Source organism: Condylura cristata, unplaced genomic scaffold, assembly GCF_000260355.1.
Source record: "Condylura cristata isolate star-nosed mole 26May11 unplaced genomic scaffold, ConCri1.0 scaffold00004, whole genome shotgun sequence".
Classification (NCBI taxonomy): domain Eukaryota; kingdom Metazoa; phylum Chordata; class Mammalia; order Eulipotyphla; family Talpidae; genus Condylura; species Condylura cristata.
The window spans coordinates 68,720,512-68,740,710 of NW_004567105.1; the positions used below are offsets into that span (position 1 = coordinate 68,720,512).

General features: G+C 48.2%; 1 protein-coding gene across 1 annotated transcript in view; it reads left to right on the forward strand.

Moving 5' to 3' along the window:
* Positions 1 to 20,199, forward strand: part of TRANK1 (tetratricopeptide repeat and ankyrin repeat containing 1) — a 79,408-nt gene that overhangs the window by 34,801 nt on the left and 24,408 nt on the right. The window contains exons 10-15 of the mRNA XM_004676637.2: positions 4,707 to 4,868; positions 6,687 to 6,941; positions 9,777 to 9,953; positions 10,558 to 13,497; positions 16,153 to 16,352; positions 16,647 to 16,784. Of these exons, the coding sequence (XP_004676694.1) occupies positions 4,707 to 4,868; positions 6,687 to 6,941; positions 9,777 to 9,953; positions 10,558 to 13,497; positions 16,153 to 16,352; positions 16,647 to 16,784 (3,872 nt within the window). The remainder of the gene's footprint in view (positions 1 to 4,706; positions 4,869 to 6,686; positions 6,942 to 9,776; positions 9,954 to 10,557; positions 13,498 to 16,152; positions 16,353 to 16,646; positions 16,785 to 20,199) is intronic.

The window sequence follows — 20,199 nt, forward strand, 5'->3', positions numbered from 1 at the left end:
CACTGCTGAGGGGAGCAGCGGGCAGGCCAGGAGAGGTCTGCCACGCCATGTGGTCACCTCTGGGGCAGGTGGGAATCGAACTCATGCGGAAACGGCTTTAGATTCTCAGTGCTGTGCTCCAACCCGCTGCGCCACCAGGGAGGGCCCAGTATCTTGTATTTTTAACAGTAGCCATCTGTACAGATGCGAGGTGATATCTCATTGTTATTTTGCTTTACGTGTCCCTGATAGTAAGAGCTGCTGAGTATTTTTCCATGTGTTGGGGGTGGGCAGGACCATCTGTGTGTCTCATTTGGGGAAGTGTCTGTTCAGATCTTCGGCCCATTTTTTAAATTGTGTTGTTTTTGGTTAATGTTGAGTTGTATGAATTCTTTTATAGTATGTATGCCATATATTATGCATATGTAAATTAGTGGCAAATGATTTGCAAATATTTTCTCCTACTCATTATGTTGTTTGTTCATTTTAATGCTTGTTTTGGGGAGGCTTTTGATTAATGCTTCAGTTTCCTTACTAGTGATCAGTCTGTTTAAATTTTCTATTTCTTCCTGATTCTCTCTTGGGAAGTTGTATGATAACTAAGACTTTATTATTTCTTCTAGGTTGTTCAACTAGTTTTAAAGTTTTGATTGTTTTCAGTTTCCTAGCATAATAAAATTGTAGAATATGTTCTAGTCCTAAAATCTAGTCCTTAACTTTAGAGAAAGAGTCTTACTTTCCCATCTTTCTCCTCCTTCACCAACTAAATCTATGATCCAGGTTTGGAACCAAAGAAAGAGATTTAGTAGAATTAGAGCTTCTCCCCTTTCTATTTTTTAGAATTTACTGGGCAGAAAATTGTGTACTGGAAGGACCTGCCTGTTCCAGGCCTGCCACTGGGCTAATGGTAGTTTGTGGTGGCAGCAGGTGCAGTGAAGCCGAACCCCCACGACACTCAATGGGAAACTTCTTGGATATTTGATTATCTTCAGGTTTTCCAGACCACTGACTATGAGATTTCCTTGTCACACTAGAGGAATATTGATAGACTGTTAGGAAACATGGAATTCAAAAAAGCAAAAGAAATGGATACAAACTGAAAAAGAGGAAGATGGTAGTTATCAGGCTGGCGAATAACATTTTTATTTGTTGGGGCCCTCCCTGGTGGCACAATGGATTAGGACACAGCACTGCAAGCTACCTGCAGCCACTTCAGCAAGAGTTCGATCCTGGCACTGGAGGTGATCCACACAGTGCGGCAGACCTCTCCTGTCTCACCCACTGCTCCCCTCAGCAGTGTACTTCGTCAATCTGCCTGTTCTGCTTCCCACTGTCTCTGGTGAAGCTTTTCACCACCCCTGTACCTCTGGCCTATACCTTAGTTCTGTATGCATAAATAAATTTTAAAATCTTTTTAAAATCTTTATTTATTTATGCATAGACGAACTGGGCCATGTTGTGGGGGGCGGTTTGTAGTGAGAGGGGGTGGTAGCCTCACCAGAGACAGAGTGGGGAGCAGAACAAGCAAATCGATGAAGTACACTGCTGAGGGGAGCAGTGGGTGGGTCAGGAGAGGTCTGCTGCACCATGTGGGTCACCTCCCTGGCTGGGAATTGAACTGAGCTGGTAGGGGTGACAGTGCAGAGATTTAACCTCTAGGCCACCAGGGAGGCCCCCAAGTTGGAGTCTTTACATAAAGAACTTCTTGAAGTACTTCTAGCAGTGGAACCCTTGAGTGCCAATCTGTGATTAAGGTCTCTACACAGGGTCATATATGATACAGTAGTGTTCCTTTGCACTCCCACATGGCTGAGAGAGTTGTGTGCATATATTTCCTCCAGAGATTTTGCATTTACAAACTTTAATACATGAGATGGGGATGGGGAATCTTACAAGACCAGTACCATGCAGTACAATTTTCTACAACGATGGAAATGTCCTATATTTACTTTTTCCTGATAGGCTAGCTTTTAGGTACATGTGATTATGAGCACTTGAAATGCCTGTTGCTCAGGCATTTGAAAAACTGAAATTTAAAGATTTTATGTAATTGATTTAAACTTTTGTCATTAAGTTATTGCCCACTAGTGAATAGTGTTTCTTTTTCAAACTTAGCTCCAGGATGTTCTCCTCATCCAAAGTAGTGCTTCAGAAGACAGTGGGAGGGAAAAGCAAAGCAAAGAGAGGACACAAGATACTGGGAATGAAGGTCGGCATCTTTGGATAAGTGGCATTTGCATCTAAGGAGAAGCAAAGTCTGGGAAATAAAGGATCTTGCTGGAGATTTCTGCTGGTCTCTAAACCAGTTTCCCTGACATTAGCATGCACACGGTTCTGTGGGAGTGCGCGGAAATGTGCCTTGATTTAGCGGCTTTGTGATAGTTTCTCACCAGTCGCCACGGTGCCAGAGACCACTTTGGTGCCAGAGACCACTTTGAGCAGGAAGACTTTACTCCCGGTGGGATCCTGTCACTGTCTCTACTGTCCCCCCTCATGGCCGCCACCAGATGGCAGCACCTCTCCCGTCTTGAGCAGCTGTTAGATTTTTCTCGGGTTGTTTGTGATTCTTTTGTTGGATACATGTGTGGCCATGGCCATGGCCGTTTAGAGTAAGAATAAATCCATGACTCTGAGCCCTTTGTTCTCTGGTCCTGGGAGAGGACCAGGGCAGGAAGAGAGGGCACCCCGAACCCCCAAAACCTGCCTGCTCTAAATAGATTTTGCTAAATAGATCTGCCACATCAAGACAAAGCATACTGTAGAGTGCATAAGACCTTTAATGGAAAGGAACTTTAATACAATCAGTGTGCAATAAAGAGAAGACAAAGATTCAGACACCCGAAGTTACCCATCCCCTTGATACAGCGAATGGGCTCTCAGATAAGCGTTTGCAGATTTGCCTCCTTTGACAAATTTATGACGGAATTGGCTTACCCAGAGCTCTTAATTGACTGTGGGTTTACTTTTTTCTCTCTCTCCTCTCCTTGCAGTTTCTCTTGTCTTGACAGGTTTAGGGTCAAGGAAAGAAAACCCAAACAAAAGCAAATAGTGAGAAAGCTCGCTGCACCGACTCCTCTTGCTCCCTGTGCTGCCCCCTGCCCCTCCCCATTACTCTTGCTGATTCCCCATTTTCGTTTGTCTTTGTGTAAATAAAGGCTGGTGCCCACTGGTCTCCATCCCAGCACTCACTTTTACTCCTCTCCTTCGCGGACCCTCGCCCACCTCCCCTTTTTCTTTGTCGAACATTGTACAAACGGCCCTGTAACTTGCCAAAGCGCAGGACGGTGGTCTGGTCTTTCCGACATGCGTCTGCTGCCCTCCTCATTTGTCGGCAAATAAAACCACCTTCCTTTTCCTCAAACTCTGTTTCCTTTTATTGGCTGAGGGAAACTGAGACTGTCATTCGGTAACACCCTCGTTGGACAAACGGGGTTGGCCCAAAGCCGTGCACAGGGGCCTGAAAGCCTGGGACAAGTGCAAGGCACCACTGACAGGGACTCATAGGAAAGGGGCAGAAGGAGCCAGACAAGTCTGAAAAGAAAAGAGCAAAATCAAAATCAAGATAAAAGCTGCCATAGTCAACCTGCCCATGGGTCTCTCACCACATCTGTTTCAACCAGTCCAAGACCAGGAAGCAGCTTGGGAGCAGCACCTTTCAGCACCAGTCGGCACCCTGCTTTCAGTCTGCCCATATGGGGTACTGACTTACACAATGCCCATGATACTTTTCTTTCTTTTTAAAGATTTATTTATTTATACATAGAAGAGCCAGGACATAAGCCAGCGATGCAGGGGGTGAGGAGGGTAGGGTGAAAGGATTCACCAGAGACAGAGTCAGGAGTAGAATAGGCATCACTGATGTTATGGGCCAGGCCCCTCCCACTCATTGGGTGAGAAAGCAAAGGCTCAGGTTTTGCTACCCGCCCCCCCACCCCCAATGAGATTGCATTTTAACCAAGAGCGCTTCTGAGTTTATAACCAGACCCCAAATAAAAACTCTGCCCTTTAGAACTTTCCATCAGTGGGTGTTTTCTATATGGCTAAGTTTCTCAAATAAATTGAACCAAAGGGCACTGTCCTCCCTTCACTAGCCAGAGAGATGCCTCCCTCCTCTTGGCTGGGCACTGGGACAGAAGGTTTGGGAAGTTGGGTGTCACTGTGCTCCTCAGCTATCTTCCCACCATCACTTCCCTAAACTGCTCTATCAGTATCTGCTGCTGCCAGACAAACTGCCTCCACCCCCAGTGGCTTCAAGCAATGAGCATTTGTTTAGCTCATGATCCTACAGGTCAACGATTTGGGCTGGGCTGTTCTTGTGCTATGAATTGAACTCTTTCAAATGTCTTCAAATCTTGCTGATTATGGCCGTGCCCTTTCACAGCTATGGGGCTCTGTTTGGACAACTGGACTGACTCACTCTTTTGTTCGCCGCTGTCCCTTAGTCTGGACCTGCTCCCACGGCAGGCCAGGGCCCTTGGAGCCTAGCTAATGCTACACGAGGCCTCTTGAGGCCCAAGCCTGGAACTGGGTACCAGACCCCACTGCATTCTGTTTATTTGCACCCAGAATCGAGGCCAGAATCAAGGATGGGGGAGGGGGGTGTCAGATTTAGCTCTCAATGGGAGGAGCTGCAAAGTCACATGGCAGAAGCACTGAGGACAAAGACTTATCAGTTTTACAGTTTGCCTCAGCAGTGATCTCTATATGCCTGGTGCTTTTTTTTTCAGGACTAAGCAATGGTGAGGGACCCGCAAATGAAAGCAACATTTTCCGGAGAACCTTGGAGCAGCTGGTGAAGTACATGAACTCTGGAAATGGGTTCTCGCATAAAAACTTTCTGAAGCAAGAAGTGGTTCAGAGGTTCTTACGCCACCTTTCTTTTCTGCAAGGTAATTATTCTCAGCACTCAGTTGTGTTAGAGATGATATATGCACGTAAAACTTTTTTCTAATACTCTTTAAAAATTAATAAAAGGAGAAATGTCATGATCTACACATAAAACATTCAAACAACACAAAATATTCTTCAGTGAAATGTCTATCATCCATCCCTGATGTGTGTATGGGGTGTGTGTATGGGGCGGGGGGAGTGAGAGGATTCACCAGAGACAGAGTGGGGAGCAGAACAGGCAAACTGACTGGAATAGACTGCTGAGGGGAGCAGCAGACAGGTCAGGAGAGGTCTGTCGCGCCATGTGGGTCACCCCCCTGGCCAGAGATCGAACTCGTGCTGAAGTGGCTGTGATAGCTTTATAGTGCTGGGCTTTAATCCATTGTGCACCAGGGAGGGTCCCATCCTTGTGCTTCTAATCCTACTGCGAAGGCAATCCCTGCAACTGGTTTTTTCACAGGTCCTCCTAGACTTATGCTTTGTTTATGCAGTCACTTGGAAAGTATCACAGATGTTTCTTCTCTGTACCATTTAGTTGATATAAAGTTATTATAGCTGGAATACTATTTGTTTTCATTATAGGGAAATCAGGAAATTTCTTGGAAAGATCTTAGATGATGTATTTTAGTAATCAAGGAAGATTATAGAAATCTAAGTAGGTGAAATTTAGTACTTTTTCAAATGGTTAGTGTGGTTCAGTGGGGCTATTTGTAGGGCTGGGATTTCTCATAGAGAAGTTAAGAAACAAATTACTCTTTAGGTAATGCTTGACTTCTCCCCTTCTTCCATTCCTCTCAGCATTTTTATTGGTAGGGTTACCAGACAAAAGATAGAATATTGGTTGACTTTGACTTTGAATTTTAGATAAACAAGGGGGAAAAATTTAAATTTAAGTATGTTCCAGATATGCTAATCCCTGGCTCACTGAAATTCAAATTTAACTGTTGTCTTAAAATTTTAGTTGCTCTGACTGGTAATAGGATTACTAAGAATCTTTTTAAAAAGTCTTCCACTCATAAGGTACACCAGCAGGATGAACTGGGACAACTGTTATCCAGTCTTCAGACATTACCAGTCAGATGAAAGCACTTAAACACATTGGGATACAAAATAAAGAACCGGGATTAAACCATCCTTTCAGCATCACCCTTCAACTCTCAACTTCCCAATTATTCTCTAGGATGTCCCTGTGTTTCAAGATTCCTTGAACAGAACACACTCTTAATATTTTGCACAATTTAAAGCTGGGTTGATGGCCAAGTCAGTATTCTCCCTTAGGCACAATACCATTGTTTGCTCTCCACAGGGCATTTTTCACCTTCCCCAGAAGCTCACAGAGAGCACTTATATTGCCATTCACAAATGGTTAATTAGCACCCCCAAAGTCATTAATTACTTACAGTTTCCCCAGTGCTTAAAAATACCAGTTGGTGGCCCTCCCTGGGGGCGCAGCGGGTTAAAGCACAGCACTGAGAATCTGAAGCCACTTCCGTATGAGTTCGATTCCCGCCTGCCGCCTGCCCCGGAGGAGACCACATGGCGAGCCAGACCTCTCCTGACCCGCCCGCTGCTCCCCTCAGCAGTGTACTTCGTCGATCTGCCTGTTCTGCTCCCCACTCTGTCTCTGGTGAAGCCTCTCACCGCCCCTGAGCCTCTGGCCTGTACCCCAGTTCTGTATGAATAAATAAATAAATCTTTAAAAAAAAAAATACCAGTTGGTTACCTGCATTAATTATGCACCCACCATGTTGAGTTGTAGTTGGTGACAAATCATATGAACCTTTTCCTGAAGTTTGGTGTATTCTTGTTTTTGAAAGAAATTCCTCCTGACCTGGTCTGTGACATTAGTGGTGATTGTGCCAACGCCTGCATCAAGTTTTTACTGGAAAAGCACAAGTGGCCAGAAGTGCTCCTGCTGCTGACCCGCAAAGTGAGCGGGGAGCCCCCGCTGGGAGAGGGCTTCATCCGAGACTACAACTTCTCAGACCTCGACCTCTGTTCCTTCATCCTCCACCTCAGCGCCTGGGACCAGCGGAGGACCCTGCTCCTCCGCCACCTGATAGATGGCGGAGGTGAGCATGCGCAGACGTGGCCCTGGACGCTGTCCATGGTCCTGGGACTCTTGTCGCCGGAGACCTTTGGAGAGGCCTTTAAATTCTTTCTGCCTCCTCGTGCACTGAGTCTTGTTCTGAAGCCATGGTGGGCCTGGCCCTGGAAGTTGATGTGACCCTACACAAACTGCACTTTTTTGAACTCCACTTACCTTTATTGTCTTCTCAGCCTCTTTGGGTGAAAAACCGCATATGAGAGAGTGTTTGTTTCTCCTTTCCTGCTGAATCCCCTTCCCTGTACTCAACTCTTGCGTTTCTCAGTTAGCCCTGTGGCATTCTTTTCTAATCAGCAGATTGGGATTTGGAGGCTTGTTTTTAAAAGTAACAGCCAAGTAATTGGTGGGTGGACACATCTGCTGCTTTAATCAGCAAAGTCACACTTGGCTGGATGTGTGTCTGGAGCTCTGGATTGGGTTTACTTTGAAAACTAATTTAGAATCACCAACCTCCTCCCACCCCCCACTCCCCATCCCTGCTGATGCCACTACTAGCTGTTGTGGCCTTAAATGTGCTATTTTTGCCTCCCTGGCCTCATTTGTAAAACAGGAATGGTAATAGTCTATCTTTCTTGGAGCTGTTTTGCATATTAAATGAGTTCGTGTAGCAGTTTCTTGGGCTTGTGCCTCGTTCTGTTTCTGCTTGCTTTCTGCTTTCAGGTGAAATGCCCTCTTTCAGGTGAAATGCCCTTCACAGGAGGGTTACCCCTGGGTCCTAGGCTCCCCAAATACCAACAAAGGTATTGGCTTCATTCAAGGCAATCAGGAAGTGGATATGATGTCATTTTTTAGAGTTCAGGGTCCTTGGGTTCACTTTGGGAAAGGCTTCACCAGAACTCCCCTCTCAGTGGCACACAGCAAGATTCTACATGAGACAGAGTCTCAGTTATAGTTAAAGAGGAAGTTTATTAGAAAGAGACAGGAGAGGAAAAGACACTTGCATAGGCACAAGCCGACAGGAAGAGCTGCCCCGGAAGGGACAGGTTTGCAGAGTGAGAGGCCTGCATGGTTGCAGGCATGTGGACTTAGGAGAGCAGCATCCACTGAGGGAGAAGTCCCGGCATGGTACAGGTCAGGGCAGGCAGGAGGCTGCTGCCTTGCAGAGGAAGAGAGTGGGTGGAAAGAAGCACCTGCATAGTCACAGATGGGCAGAAGACTGCTGCCCATGCTGGTGCAGAGACTGCACTCACAGACAGCTTCTCTTTGGGAGGGGCTCACTCCTTGTAAGCCTAGGTTTGTTGACTTGAATAGAATCTGAAAGGACCGGAAATTCCCTGATGAGCTTCATCGCCCTGTCTTTATCTTTCACCTTTTGGGTCTGAGCTTCAGACCCAAAACAGATTGTTATCTGCTGGAACCTCCTGCTGACATCCTGGCATCCAGGCTTTGGTGCCTGAGGACCTTGATTTTATGGCTGTGGTAATTGCTAAGCTAGCCCCTTCTACCTGCTAATTGCTAAACTAGCCCCTTCTACTCATCTTGTCAGTCTTGTGATGCCTCCCTTGCATTCTTTCCTCCATCAGATGGAAACCTCTTACAGTTTATTTGTGCAAACCTATTCCTTTTGTGGTGTGTTATTGTTACAAACAGACCTCCTTTTGGGGGTGTACTGGGTTCCCCACCCCAACTTACACACAGCCGCCTTGGACTAGCTCCTGGAAACAAGGGGGTGGTTTTGAGTGGCCAGGTGGAGCTGTGTAATGCAAAGGCAGGAGGACTAAAAAAGGCTTCTTGTTCTGGGCCCCACTTGCACGCTAGTGCTGCTGGGAAGGAGACACTGGAGTAGAGACATTGGAGCAGAGACCCTTGGAGAGACACATGGATGAGAGACATGTGGGGAGCTGACAATGACAGCCATTATCTTGATGTGGTGCCTACTTCTATTCCAGCTTTCTGGGACCTGCTTCAGAACCCCTTCTCTATATTCTGCTAAGGCAGAAAGCGCCTTAGCCTTCTGGCAAGCTTTCAGCCCTCGGAGGCCCCACTTCAGGCCAACCCACTTTGGGCATTTGCCCACAAGGGAATGGGTGACTTGGGGTGATTTATTGGGAAAGGTTTCCTTCTCCTCTCTCTGTGCACTCTAATTCCATTGGAATTCTTTCACATTATAAGCGTCTGCTGCCTTTGCCTTTGTCTGGAGATGGCAGGACACTGTTTTACACCATGCACCCTCCCCATTTGTTTAGGGCTTTGGGCACCTCTTGGTCACAATCTAACATTACTACTTCTGCCTAGAAACTATGGTCTTTGTATGGAATTCTTTGTTCCCAGGATTCAGCAAGTACTTATTGAGCAAATCTCTGGGCTGAGGGGCCATGAACAGAGAGGGGAATTAATACAGGCTGCTGAAGACTTGTGCAGCAGGGAGGTCATGGTGCCCGTAGTGGGAGGGGATGCATGGTCCCAGCACAGAGGAAGGGGCTGCAGGGGCTGAGGAGTGTCAGAGAAGATGGAGAATAAATGAGGACGCATGGGCTTTCTCCAGTAGAAGCTGGAAGGAGCAGTCCTGGTGTCCTGGTGTCTGGCTGGGTGTCAATGTTGGGATTCCAAGTGTTCATGGCTGCCCACCTCAGGGCAGTGCTGAAGGGGGCATGAGGGGTATTGGAGAGGTGGCTTTCATCAAATCCCACCTGGGCAGATGAAAGAGCTGGGCTTGCACTGTGAGGGCTCTGGAGGCCTCTGTTTCCCAGGAAGGCTGTGTCCATTCTGTCCTTGGGATGAGGAGCAGTAAGGCTCAGGTGAGCTGGCTGAACCCATCAGAGGATGTAGCTTACAAGTGCCCTCTGCTCTGTCCTCCCAGCCTTGCCCCAGGGTCTTGGGGACCACCAGGAGAGGCCGATCACCATGTGCCTACAACGTGAGGACTTCGAGTTGGCTTTTCTACTCTTGACTAAGGGTGCAGATCCCCGTGGCATTTCTCTCAGGGAAGGGGATACTCCTTTGCATGCTGCACTCCACGTCTTTTTAGAAAAGAAAGGTAAGTCTTCATTAGTTAACTACTCTTGCACTCAAGGAAACTGGATATTAGGACTGGTGCTGTGCATTTTGGTCTTTATGGTCAGGAAGACCAGCCATCTGAAAAACACCCATTTCTTGGCCAGATGCGCCCGTCACCCATAGCTTGATGGGGACAAGTGACTGTTACATCAATGGTCAGGGTTGATGATAAAAGATTCCTAAGTTTTAAAGTTGGCGGTTCACAGCTGCCAACCCATTTATAATTTGTCATGGTCCCTTGAAAACGTTATGCAGAAATAAATTTACATTTATGGAGTATGTAAGTTACATAAGTTATGGGTGTATTATAAGGTGATTTCTCCACCTTGCACCGTTGACATTTAACAGCGTCCCTGACCCCCACCCAGTAGCTCCTCTCTTGCTGTGCCCACCAGCAATGCTCCAGACATGGCCACCTGTCCCCGGGGAGAAAATCCCCCCCCCCCCAGTTGAGAGTTGCTGGGCTATTTTATGGGTAACAAATACTTAGGAAAGTTCAGTGTTCTGAGATGCCTTTCAAATCCAGGGGTCCTCTATGTGCCTGAGGGCAGCTCGTTATCCACAAGGCTTTGTTTGTCTTTCAGCTGACATCGGCTTTGACTTCCTCAGCCACTTGTTGGATCTCTACTGGTCCAACCCCAGCGAATTTTTCTACCTCAACCCCAACACCCAGGACAGCAATGGGAACACACTAATGCACATCCTCTTTCAGAAGGGCAAGCTGAAGCGCATGAAGAAGCTGCTGGAGCTGCTGGCGAGGTTTGACATCAACCTAAACCTGAAGAACAAAGAAGGCAAAGATGTGCGGCACCGGGTTAAGAAGAATGACGCTCTGCTCCTGGCTTGGAACAAAGCGGTGATGGACAACAGGCGCAGGAACCGGCAGGACGCCTCTGCCCACCCAGGGAAGCTCGCGAGGCCCTCCACCCCTGGCCACATACCTCAGCTCAAGTCCCAAGGTTCACTCAAGTCATCACCATGCAACGTCCCTGCCAAATCCCAGCCCAAAAGAGCTGTGGTCCCAGATAGCTGGGAGACGCCCCCTGATGCCCAGGTGACCAGGCAGGAGCCTGGTGACATCGGGCCCTGCTCTCTGAGAGACCGCCTTATACAGGACATCACGGTGCTGATTCAGCAGGTTGAACTGGATGGGTCCCTCCCAGAGGACTGTCCTCAGGGCTCCCAGCCAATGGAGGCAGGGGCTGGCATGGAAGTAGACAGAGACCAGTTCCAGCGAACCCTGGGGGCAGTGGGCTCTGACTGCAGTGGGAGTATCCCTGCCATCCTTGACGCAGGGGAGGGATGTGCTCAGGCAGGCTTCAGGGCCACACATCCGGTTCCTGAGTGTCTCACAGGGAGGGAGAGCTGCCAGGACCGGGAGGACCAGAGCATGCAGGAGATCGAGGCCTGCTTCCAGGACTTCGATAACATGACCTGGGAGATCGAGTGCACTTCAGAAATGCTCAAGAAAATGTCCAGCAAGGGAATGTCTAAGGTGATGAAGAAGAAGATTATCCTGGCCATCCAGCAGCTGGGGAATGGCGAGTGGACCCAGAGCCTGCAGAAGCGCCTCAAGCATCTAAAAGGAAACATCCATCTCTTTGAGGCCAAACTGGACAAAGGAGCCAGGATGCTGTGGGAACTGGCCATCGACTTCTCCCCTAGATGCAGCGAGAACCCAGAAAAGATCATCACCCTGGAGAGGAACTCATATTCCACAGAGAAATCAGGACGGGTCTACACCGAAATCATCCGGATCTGGGACATTGTCTTGGATCACAACAAACTGTCAGACTCTATCAACGCCATCTGCAGTGCCTACAACCGAGGCTTGGCCTGCATCCTGCGCAAGAAACTGAAGGGCATCAACAAAGGCCTGGTCAGCACGAAGACTCAAAGGCGGATACCGCGCTGCTACGTGGAGGACACCGAGGCAGAAAGGAGCAGCAAGCAGGTGGAGCCGGAGTACTTCCCCCCCGCCAGCGCCGTGAAGACAGAGTACAACATCATGAAGTTCCACAGCTTCAGCACCAACATGGCCTTCAACATCCTCAACGACATGACGACCACAGTGGAGTACCCCTTCCGGGTGGGGGAGCTGGAATACTCGGTGATCAACCTCAACCCCAAGCCGCTGGAGCCCATCATCCTCATTGGCCGCAGTGGTACTGGCAAGACAACTTGCTGCTTGTACAGGCTGTGGAAGAAATTCCACAATTACTGGGAGAAGGCTGAGCAAGCGGGAAGCCCGCTGCTGGCCAAACAGCTCTGGGTGAAGAGGAGGTTGGAAATGGAACCCATAAAGGAGGATCTGGGTGGAGAGGAAGAGGAGGAGGCTGAGGATGAGGAAGAAGAAGGTTCCATCGAAGTGGAACTAGCCGACAGCATAGATGAGGAGCAGGAGAGCGATTCCTGTACAGGGGGAGCCAGCGGGGAGGTAGAGGGACATGGCCAAGTGGCTGAAGTCTGTGCCCCGGAAGGCTGCGCCCCAGAAGACTGCGCCCCGGAAGACCGCGCCCCGGACAGCTCCCACCAGCTGGAGCATTTACATCAGATCTTTGTGACCAAGAACCACGTATTGTGCCAGGAGGTGCAGAGGAATTTCATTGAGCTTTCCAAGTCTACCCAGGCTACCAGTCACTACAAGCCCTTGGAGCCCAACGTTCACAGACTCCAGGACCTGAAGGACGAGAACTTTCCCCTGTTTGTCACCTCCAAGCAGCTGCTGCTCCTCCTGGATGCCTCACTGCCCAAACCGTTTTTCCTAAGGAACGAAGATGGCAGCTTGAAAAGAACCATCGTAGGGTGGTCCACGCAGGAGGAGCTGACCATCCCCAACTGGCAGGAGGAGGAGGAGGGGGAGGCAGAAGGGGACTATACTGAGGAGGAGAAAGCCACGGAACCGCGGCAGGGTGAGTGTGACCCCCGGGTGTACGTGACATTTGAGGTGTTCGCCAGTGAAATATGGCCCAAAATGAAAAAAGGGAAAACTTCCTACAACCCCGCACTGGTTTGGAAAGAAATAAAATCCTTTCTAAAGGGGTCTTTTGAGGCCCTCAGCTGCCCCCAAGGGAGACTGACAGAAGAAGCCTACAAGAAGTTGGGGAGGAAACGGTCTCCCAATTTCAAGGAAGACCGGAGCGAGATCTATGGCCTCTTCTGCCTATACCAGCAGATCAGGTCTCAGAAAGGTTACTTTGACGAAGAGGATGTTCTCTACAACCTCTCCCGGAGGCTCTCGAAGGTCCAGGCACTCCCGTGGTCCATCCATGAGCTCTATGGTGATGAGATCCAAGACTTCACTCAAGCCGAGCTGGCACTGCTGATGAAGTGCATCAATGACCCCAATGCCATGTTCCTCACTGGGGACACGGCGCAGAGCATCATGAAGGGTGTGGCCTTCCGCTTCAGCGACCTGCGCTCCCTGTTCCACTACGCCAGCAAGAGCACCTCCGACAAGCAGTGCGCAGTCCGTAAGCCCAAGAAGATCCACCAGCTGTACCAGAATTACCGGTCGCACTCGGGTAAGTCGGGGTCTGGCTCACCCCCCCCCCCGGGGGGGTACCTGGGTACTGCTTTGGGGCTGGCTTGAAGCCAGTGCCTAGAGTTTGCGAGGTGTCTGCAGTTGAAGTGAGGGTGGCTGTAGAGTGTTGTAGAGTTCTTGGTAAAAACACACATCAATAAGAGATCTTGTGATGTCTGCTACTATTTAGGTTAGAAAATTCAAGCTATGGTTGGCTGGAAATGGGCCTTCAAGTAATTACTCTCTGGGTGTTTCCCATGGGGACATTTCCCAGAGACAGTGAACTGCTTCAGAAGTTTTGTTCAAATAATTTGGAAGCAAAAGGCCATTCACTCCTCTCATTTTACTTCATTTCCTCTGATCTTCCTTTCTGACATAAACATCACATGAATTTATAGTACGCACTTAATTGATGTTTATAGTGAATGCAAGCTAGTTAGTGAGTAGTTCCCTCATCTTTCTTTGGGTTGTTAAATTGAGAGTCACATAGCATAATGTTAACCTGTGTTAAGTGTGTTTATTTACTTATTTTTTTTTTAAGATTTATTTATTTATTCATACAGAACTGGGGTACAGGCCAGAGGCTCAGGGGCGGCAAGAGGCTTCACCAGAGACAGAGTGGGGAGCAGAACAAGCAGATCGACGAAGTACACTGCTGAGGGGAGCAGCGGGCGGGTCAGGAGAGGTCTGCAGCGCCATGTGGTCACCTCTGGGGCAGGCGGGAATCGAGCTCATGCTGAAGTGGCTTTAGCTTCTTAGTGCAGTGCTTTAACCTGCTGCGCCACCAGGGAAGGCCATATTTACTTATTTTTTTAAAGATTTATTTTTATTTTATGCAACAACTGGGTGCAGGCCAGAGGATTCACCAGAGATAGAGTGGGGAACAGAACAGGCAGATTCACTCAAATACACTGCTGAGAGGAGCATCGACAAGGCAGGAGGGGTCTGCTGCACCTGTGGGTTAGATCCTTAGCGAGGGATTGAATTCAGGCCACAGGGGCTGGTGATAGCTTGATAGTGCTGAGACTTTAGCACCTGCAGCCACCAGGGAGGGCCCTAAAGTGTGTCGTTTAAAATAAAATAAAACATGCAACTTACAGAGTTCACAGATACGCAACCATTACTGTTGCCTAATTCCAGGACATTTTCATCACCCTCCAGAAAGCCCCCATAGCCATTGGCTGTCACTGATTCTTCGCAGATCCCCATCCCCTTGCTGCCACCTGCCCCTCCTCCCTAACCACTGGTCCACTTGTGGATCTGCCAGTTCTGGGAATTTCATGTAAATGGAATCATGCAATATGTCGCCTTCCGTGTTTGTCTTCTTTCATTTAGCATAACGTTGTCAAGGTTCATTTATTTATATTATGATCATTATATTATGATAGCATTTATTTGTATTTTGTGTTTATAGGAAATGTATTTATCTAGTAAATTCCAGTTTTTCACTGCAACGAGCACTTGCCCTTTTCTGATTTTCCCATTAATGTAAATCTCTGTCCTTGCTAGTGCCACGATCGCAGCTGATATCCTTAGATTCAAGTTCCCACTTGCACTCATGATCTCCTTGCCCTGATTCCTTTCAACAGTGTTACTGTTGGACAGTAAGATTTCCCTTTTCCGATCAAAAATGGGGGGTGGGAGGGTGGGAAGTGCACTGGACTATGGTGTGATGGTCATGGGTGATTTGGTGATGGGGATTATCACTGAGATGGAAAAAGACACAAAATGATGTAAAAATAAATTATTATATTAAATAAATTTTTTTTAATTCCCTTTTCCATTTGGTCATAGCAGTGGGGACACCTTTGCCTATTTCATGGTGTACCACCACGAGTCTCGTAGGCTATCTGGTTTTAGGCGATGGACATGTGCCCCTAAGAATAGCAGAGAGATCTAGAATGTTTTGCCCACTAGACTTTAAATCTTGCTGCTTGGAAATATTTTTTAAACTCTTGGACCATGGAGTCCACTTACAAAAGCTAGATTTCTGATCTGTCTCACAGGGCTGCTGTGAGCAATGATGGGCTGATTTTTTAGAGGTGCTGCTTGGGACTATTCAGTGAGCATCACTGTCAGTGTTGCTGCCGGGCTTGCGCAAGGAGTGGGACCTAGGGAGAGAGCTCGTAGGCGAATGTTTTCTCCAACTCTGTCAGTCTTTCTTGGTATACTCCTCTCTCGGTGGGTAAAGGCCTCATGTTAAAGGAGGTCCTGATTGCTGTCCCCAGCTAATCCCCAGCTGCTGTTACCATGGTAACATTGCATCCAGGCCTCTAAACACTGGTGAGAGGAAATAGGATACTTCTTGTTTCCTTCTCATCCACACTAGTCCTTTATATTAGCAGTCTAGAAGGTCTGTTTAGATTACATTTCTGCCTTAACTTGTCTTTAGGAAGTGACTTTCATTGGGTGAGACTGAGATCTCCCCAAGCCTTAGCACAGTAACACAGGTCTGTTGTCATCTAGGGTGCCCAGAGTAATGAGGCTCAGGGCCAGCGTGCTGTTCTAATGGAAGCTAGAAATCAGCTTGCAGTTGTACAGTATACTCTCAAGACTGCGTCTCAGGAAAACAAAGTAAACAAAAACACCCAAAATCCCACCAAAAAAAACTGTGGTCATGTTCTCCAGTAGCAGACATGTTTTTGCTTTATCCCAGGAATTCTCAATCTGGCATCTGGAGTGGTGGACTTACTCCAGTTCTATTTTCCGGAATCTTTTGACCGTCTTCCGAGGGATGCTGGCCTTTTCGATGGTCCCAAACCAACTGTCCTGGAGTCTTGCAGTGTAAGCGACTTGGCAATTTTGCTACGAGGGAATAAAAGGAAAACCCAGCCCATTGAATTTGGAGCCCATCAGGTGAGTGTGTGGGATTGTATATTTTGAAATAAAAGGCAAAGTGCAAGTGAAAAGGTTCTGAGAGGCTGAATGATTCCACAGGATGGAATTATAATAGATCTGTCCCAGAATGCCTTCGTTCCCGAGATGGGTAGATGGCCGTCACTAGTCTGGCTGACCAAGTCCAATGCTGGGCATTTCTCTTAAGGACAATCCCTGCCTCTTATGCAATGGGCTGAGCTTTACCAGATTTCTCATTGCCAAATTTGATGTTTTTCTCTCCATCCTTCCCCCACCCATCCACCCCCGCCCTAGGTTATCCTCGTAGCCAATGAAATCGCAAAGGAGAAAATTCCAGAAGAGCTGGGCTTGGCACTCGTACTAACAGTTTATGAAGCAAAAGGCTTAGAATTTGATGATGTTCTCCTTTACAACTTTTTCACTGATTCTGAGGTATGTCTAACTGACGCCGTTCCACACACGCATGTCTAAGTACCAGCTATACTTCCACTCCAGGAAAGAGAATTTAGAGCTTAGGAAAAGACAGTTTGTCACAGGTACCTCTTTCTGTTTGGAGCATCTGTTTGGAGCTGTACTACCTACAGCTACTATTGCTATTGGTTGTGGGGCTTTGTGTGTGTGTGTGTGTGGGGGCTTTGGCCGTGGCTGTGGGTTGTTTCACGTGGGCTGTGGCTGGTTCTCCCCATGCCCAGCTCTGCGCTCTTGTTTTCTCCTTCTTGGAATGCCTGGTACCCAAGTACCAGTTTCTGGTTTTCTCTAGCTACTTTATCCTTGACTCCTAAGGATGCTCAAGTTGGAGTGAGCTCTAAGGAAGCCTTACAAATGAAGGCAAAGCTATCCATGTCCACCCTGGGAGGACAGAGCTGGGCAAGGTCAGTTCATAGACAGAGATGACTCCGGGAGGACAAATGAGGCGTGGTTCCTGCCCACGGGTTCAGGTAATGTGGGGACGAGAACGGCCGCCCTGCCTGGGCCATCCCTTTGGCATGTCTTCACCACTGCTGTTTGCCCTCCATGTGGTTCCTGGCAGCGAGAGAGGCGCGGATGAGCCCGAGACCTCTGTGCCAGCCCACTGCTCTGACGTGGCTCCCAGGTCTTTGTGCCATGACAGTCTTCCCGCACCAGCTCAGCACTGTGGGCAGTCACCCCCTCAAGGCCATGCTCCTTGGTTTTCTAGCCACTTTTCTCTTCACCATTGCCTGTTGGAGGGGACTCGGACTGGCTGCTGACCGTGCTGTGGGGTCTCATTGGGGACTGAGCTGTGTCCTGGCCCTGTTGCAGATGTCCCACAACGCATGGTGCTTACTTGAAGGGGGCTTTTTGCATCCCCAAGTGAGGGCACTGTTCGTTTTGGTAGCTTGTGATCCGCACCACCCCTTGTTGGAGTTCTTTTGTTTTCTTTCTGTTCTTTAAAGGAATGTCATGGGGGGCCTTGGTAATACCTACAGCTAATATTGCTATGGGTGTTTTACAGTTTACAAAGTACTTTTTGAATCTGTTGTCTTATTTCATCCTATACCAACCTTCTGTGGTTGGAGGTCAATTTGTTACCCTCATTCTAGAGGCTCACAAAAATCAAGTAAATTGCCCATAGTCGTACTGTAGGTAGCAGAGCCCGAGGTGACCTCAGATGTTCTGAGTTCCAAATTTCATGATCTTTCCACTGTCCTCCCTTCCACGTGAAGCATGCAAACTGACTTCCATGATGAGTATATGTCATTGCTGTACTGTAAGTGCATTTTTTTTTCTGTTGGCTTTTGCTAATAAAGTCAGATACTTTCTCATCAACACTGGAGCTCTTTTTTAATCTCTGAGGACTAACCTTTTTTTCCCCTCATGATATGGTGGGACCAAGACTCTCCTAAAAGAGAAAGGGGTAAGCTTGTGTTCCTGCCTTTCGTGAAGTACCAGTTGTTTTCTTGTGCTAGTGAGAACCTCGAGGCTCACAGTACTTCTGGGTCCATAATTTGTGGTTGACTCTGGAAAAGTAAAGTCTTCCTGTTGGCTCGCCTTGATCTTGGACATGGTAAAGGTCTGGGTTTCTTGGCCTTACTCCCACCCATGACTCAGTGAGTGACGTGCATAGAGTTAACGTGATTGCAGCTCGAGTCTTTCGTTAACATCTGCTTCATCCTGTGCACACAACCAGGCTTCTAAAATAGCATGTGACGTGGAGCATCCCAGGTACCAGGGAGTGTAAGGATGCATTCCTGGCACGAGATGTGTTACCAAATGCCAGCGTCAGTTTCTCTCAGCCAATAAAAGGAAATTGAGTTTGATCAAAAATGGGGGCGGGGAGTGCATGGGACTATGGTGATGGCATACGAGTGATTTGGTGATGGGAAACCCACGGGGGTTACAACTAAGATGGAAAAAGGCACAAGATGATGTAAAAATAAACTATTAAATAAAAAAAGGAAATGGAGTTTGAGGAAAAGGAAAGTGGTTTAATTTGTCGACAAATAAGGAGGGCAGCAGGCTCATGGCTGGAAGACCACCGGCCTGCTCTTTGGCAGGGTGCAGGGATATTTATACAAAGGGGGAGATGGGCAAGGATCAGCCTAGGGGAGGGGCGGGGGTCGGCATGGAGATGGGGACGGTAGGCGCCAGCTTGTTTCAACAGCTGCTGTTTAACTCCCTTTTCCTTGTCAAACAAACCTGTCAAACAAAGGAAGAGAAATTGCAAGGAATAGGGACAGGCAAACTTGCCAGTGGTTATCTGAGAGAGCAGTCCATTCATAAAGACAAACTTGTCAAGCGGGGGAAAGACAAACTTGTTAATGCTGATCTGAGAGACCGTTCATTTGTAGCTGTATCAGGTAAAGCTTGACTTTATCATGTACAGCCTCACTCCCCAAAAACATCAGTCAGCGCACAAGACAAAATGCTTTTTTTTAAAGCAGAGGAAAGACAGGTCAATAAGTCCTCAGTTGCCCGTGGTCTTAGTGCTCACCTGGGTACTTTTTTGGGGTAACTGGCTGAAGGCTGCTGAATAGCAGTTGCTCTTTGACATAGAGGGACAGCAGAGGGCTCCCCTCACCGGCTTGGCCTCTGCTACCATCTTCTGACTGTGTGTCTGACGGGCACTCTCTGCGGCACTGCCCGCGTGTGCAGGGGTGTGTGTGAGCACGTGTGCAGGTATGAGCGTGTATGCAGGTGTGTGCTTGAGCTTGTGTGTGTGTGTGTGTGTGTGTGTGTGTGTGTGTGTACGGTGGTTCTTGCCTTGATTTGTGACTCTTCCCTCTATAGGATTTGTTGTTGCCTGTTTCCCTCCTTAGTTACCAGGTCTGTCTTCAAGATGGAGGAGGAGCCAGGGATGGTTACTCCAAGTCCTTTCCTGGAAAGGTTTTGCCTCTTTGGGGGCAGCACAGCCATTCCCCTAGACACCCCCGAATTCCCCTCCTGTTTGGAAAGGTGTGCTCCTGCACTGCGCCAGTGGGGGGCTCCTTTCCTTCAGAGTCATGTTGCTCGGACAGGAGGGGCTTTGACAGCCATCTCCTTTATGGGTTGTTTGACTAATTTTGAGAACAGACCTCCCAACGTGGTCTTGCTCGTAACATCTAAGCCATTTTCCTTCACAATTATCACTCCCAAGGAGAAGCCAGAGACTTAAATGCTCTATCTTTATTGTCTGAAGTGCCACAAGCCTGTATTGTGCCCCAAATGCACATACCAGCCCTAAAAGGCCTGTCTTGAAAGTCAGGTGTGTTGTATAGCTACTCTTGTGCTATTTGGAAGCTCTAGATTCTCATCCAGCACTTTCACAATGCACTGGGCTTCCAGGGCCCCTCCAAGGGTAACCAGCCTCGTGCTGTCTACCGGGAGATCCTCGCCGCTGTCAGGCCCT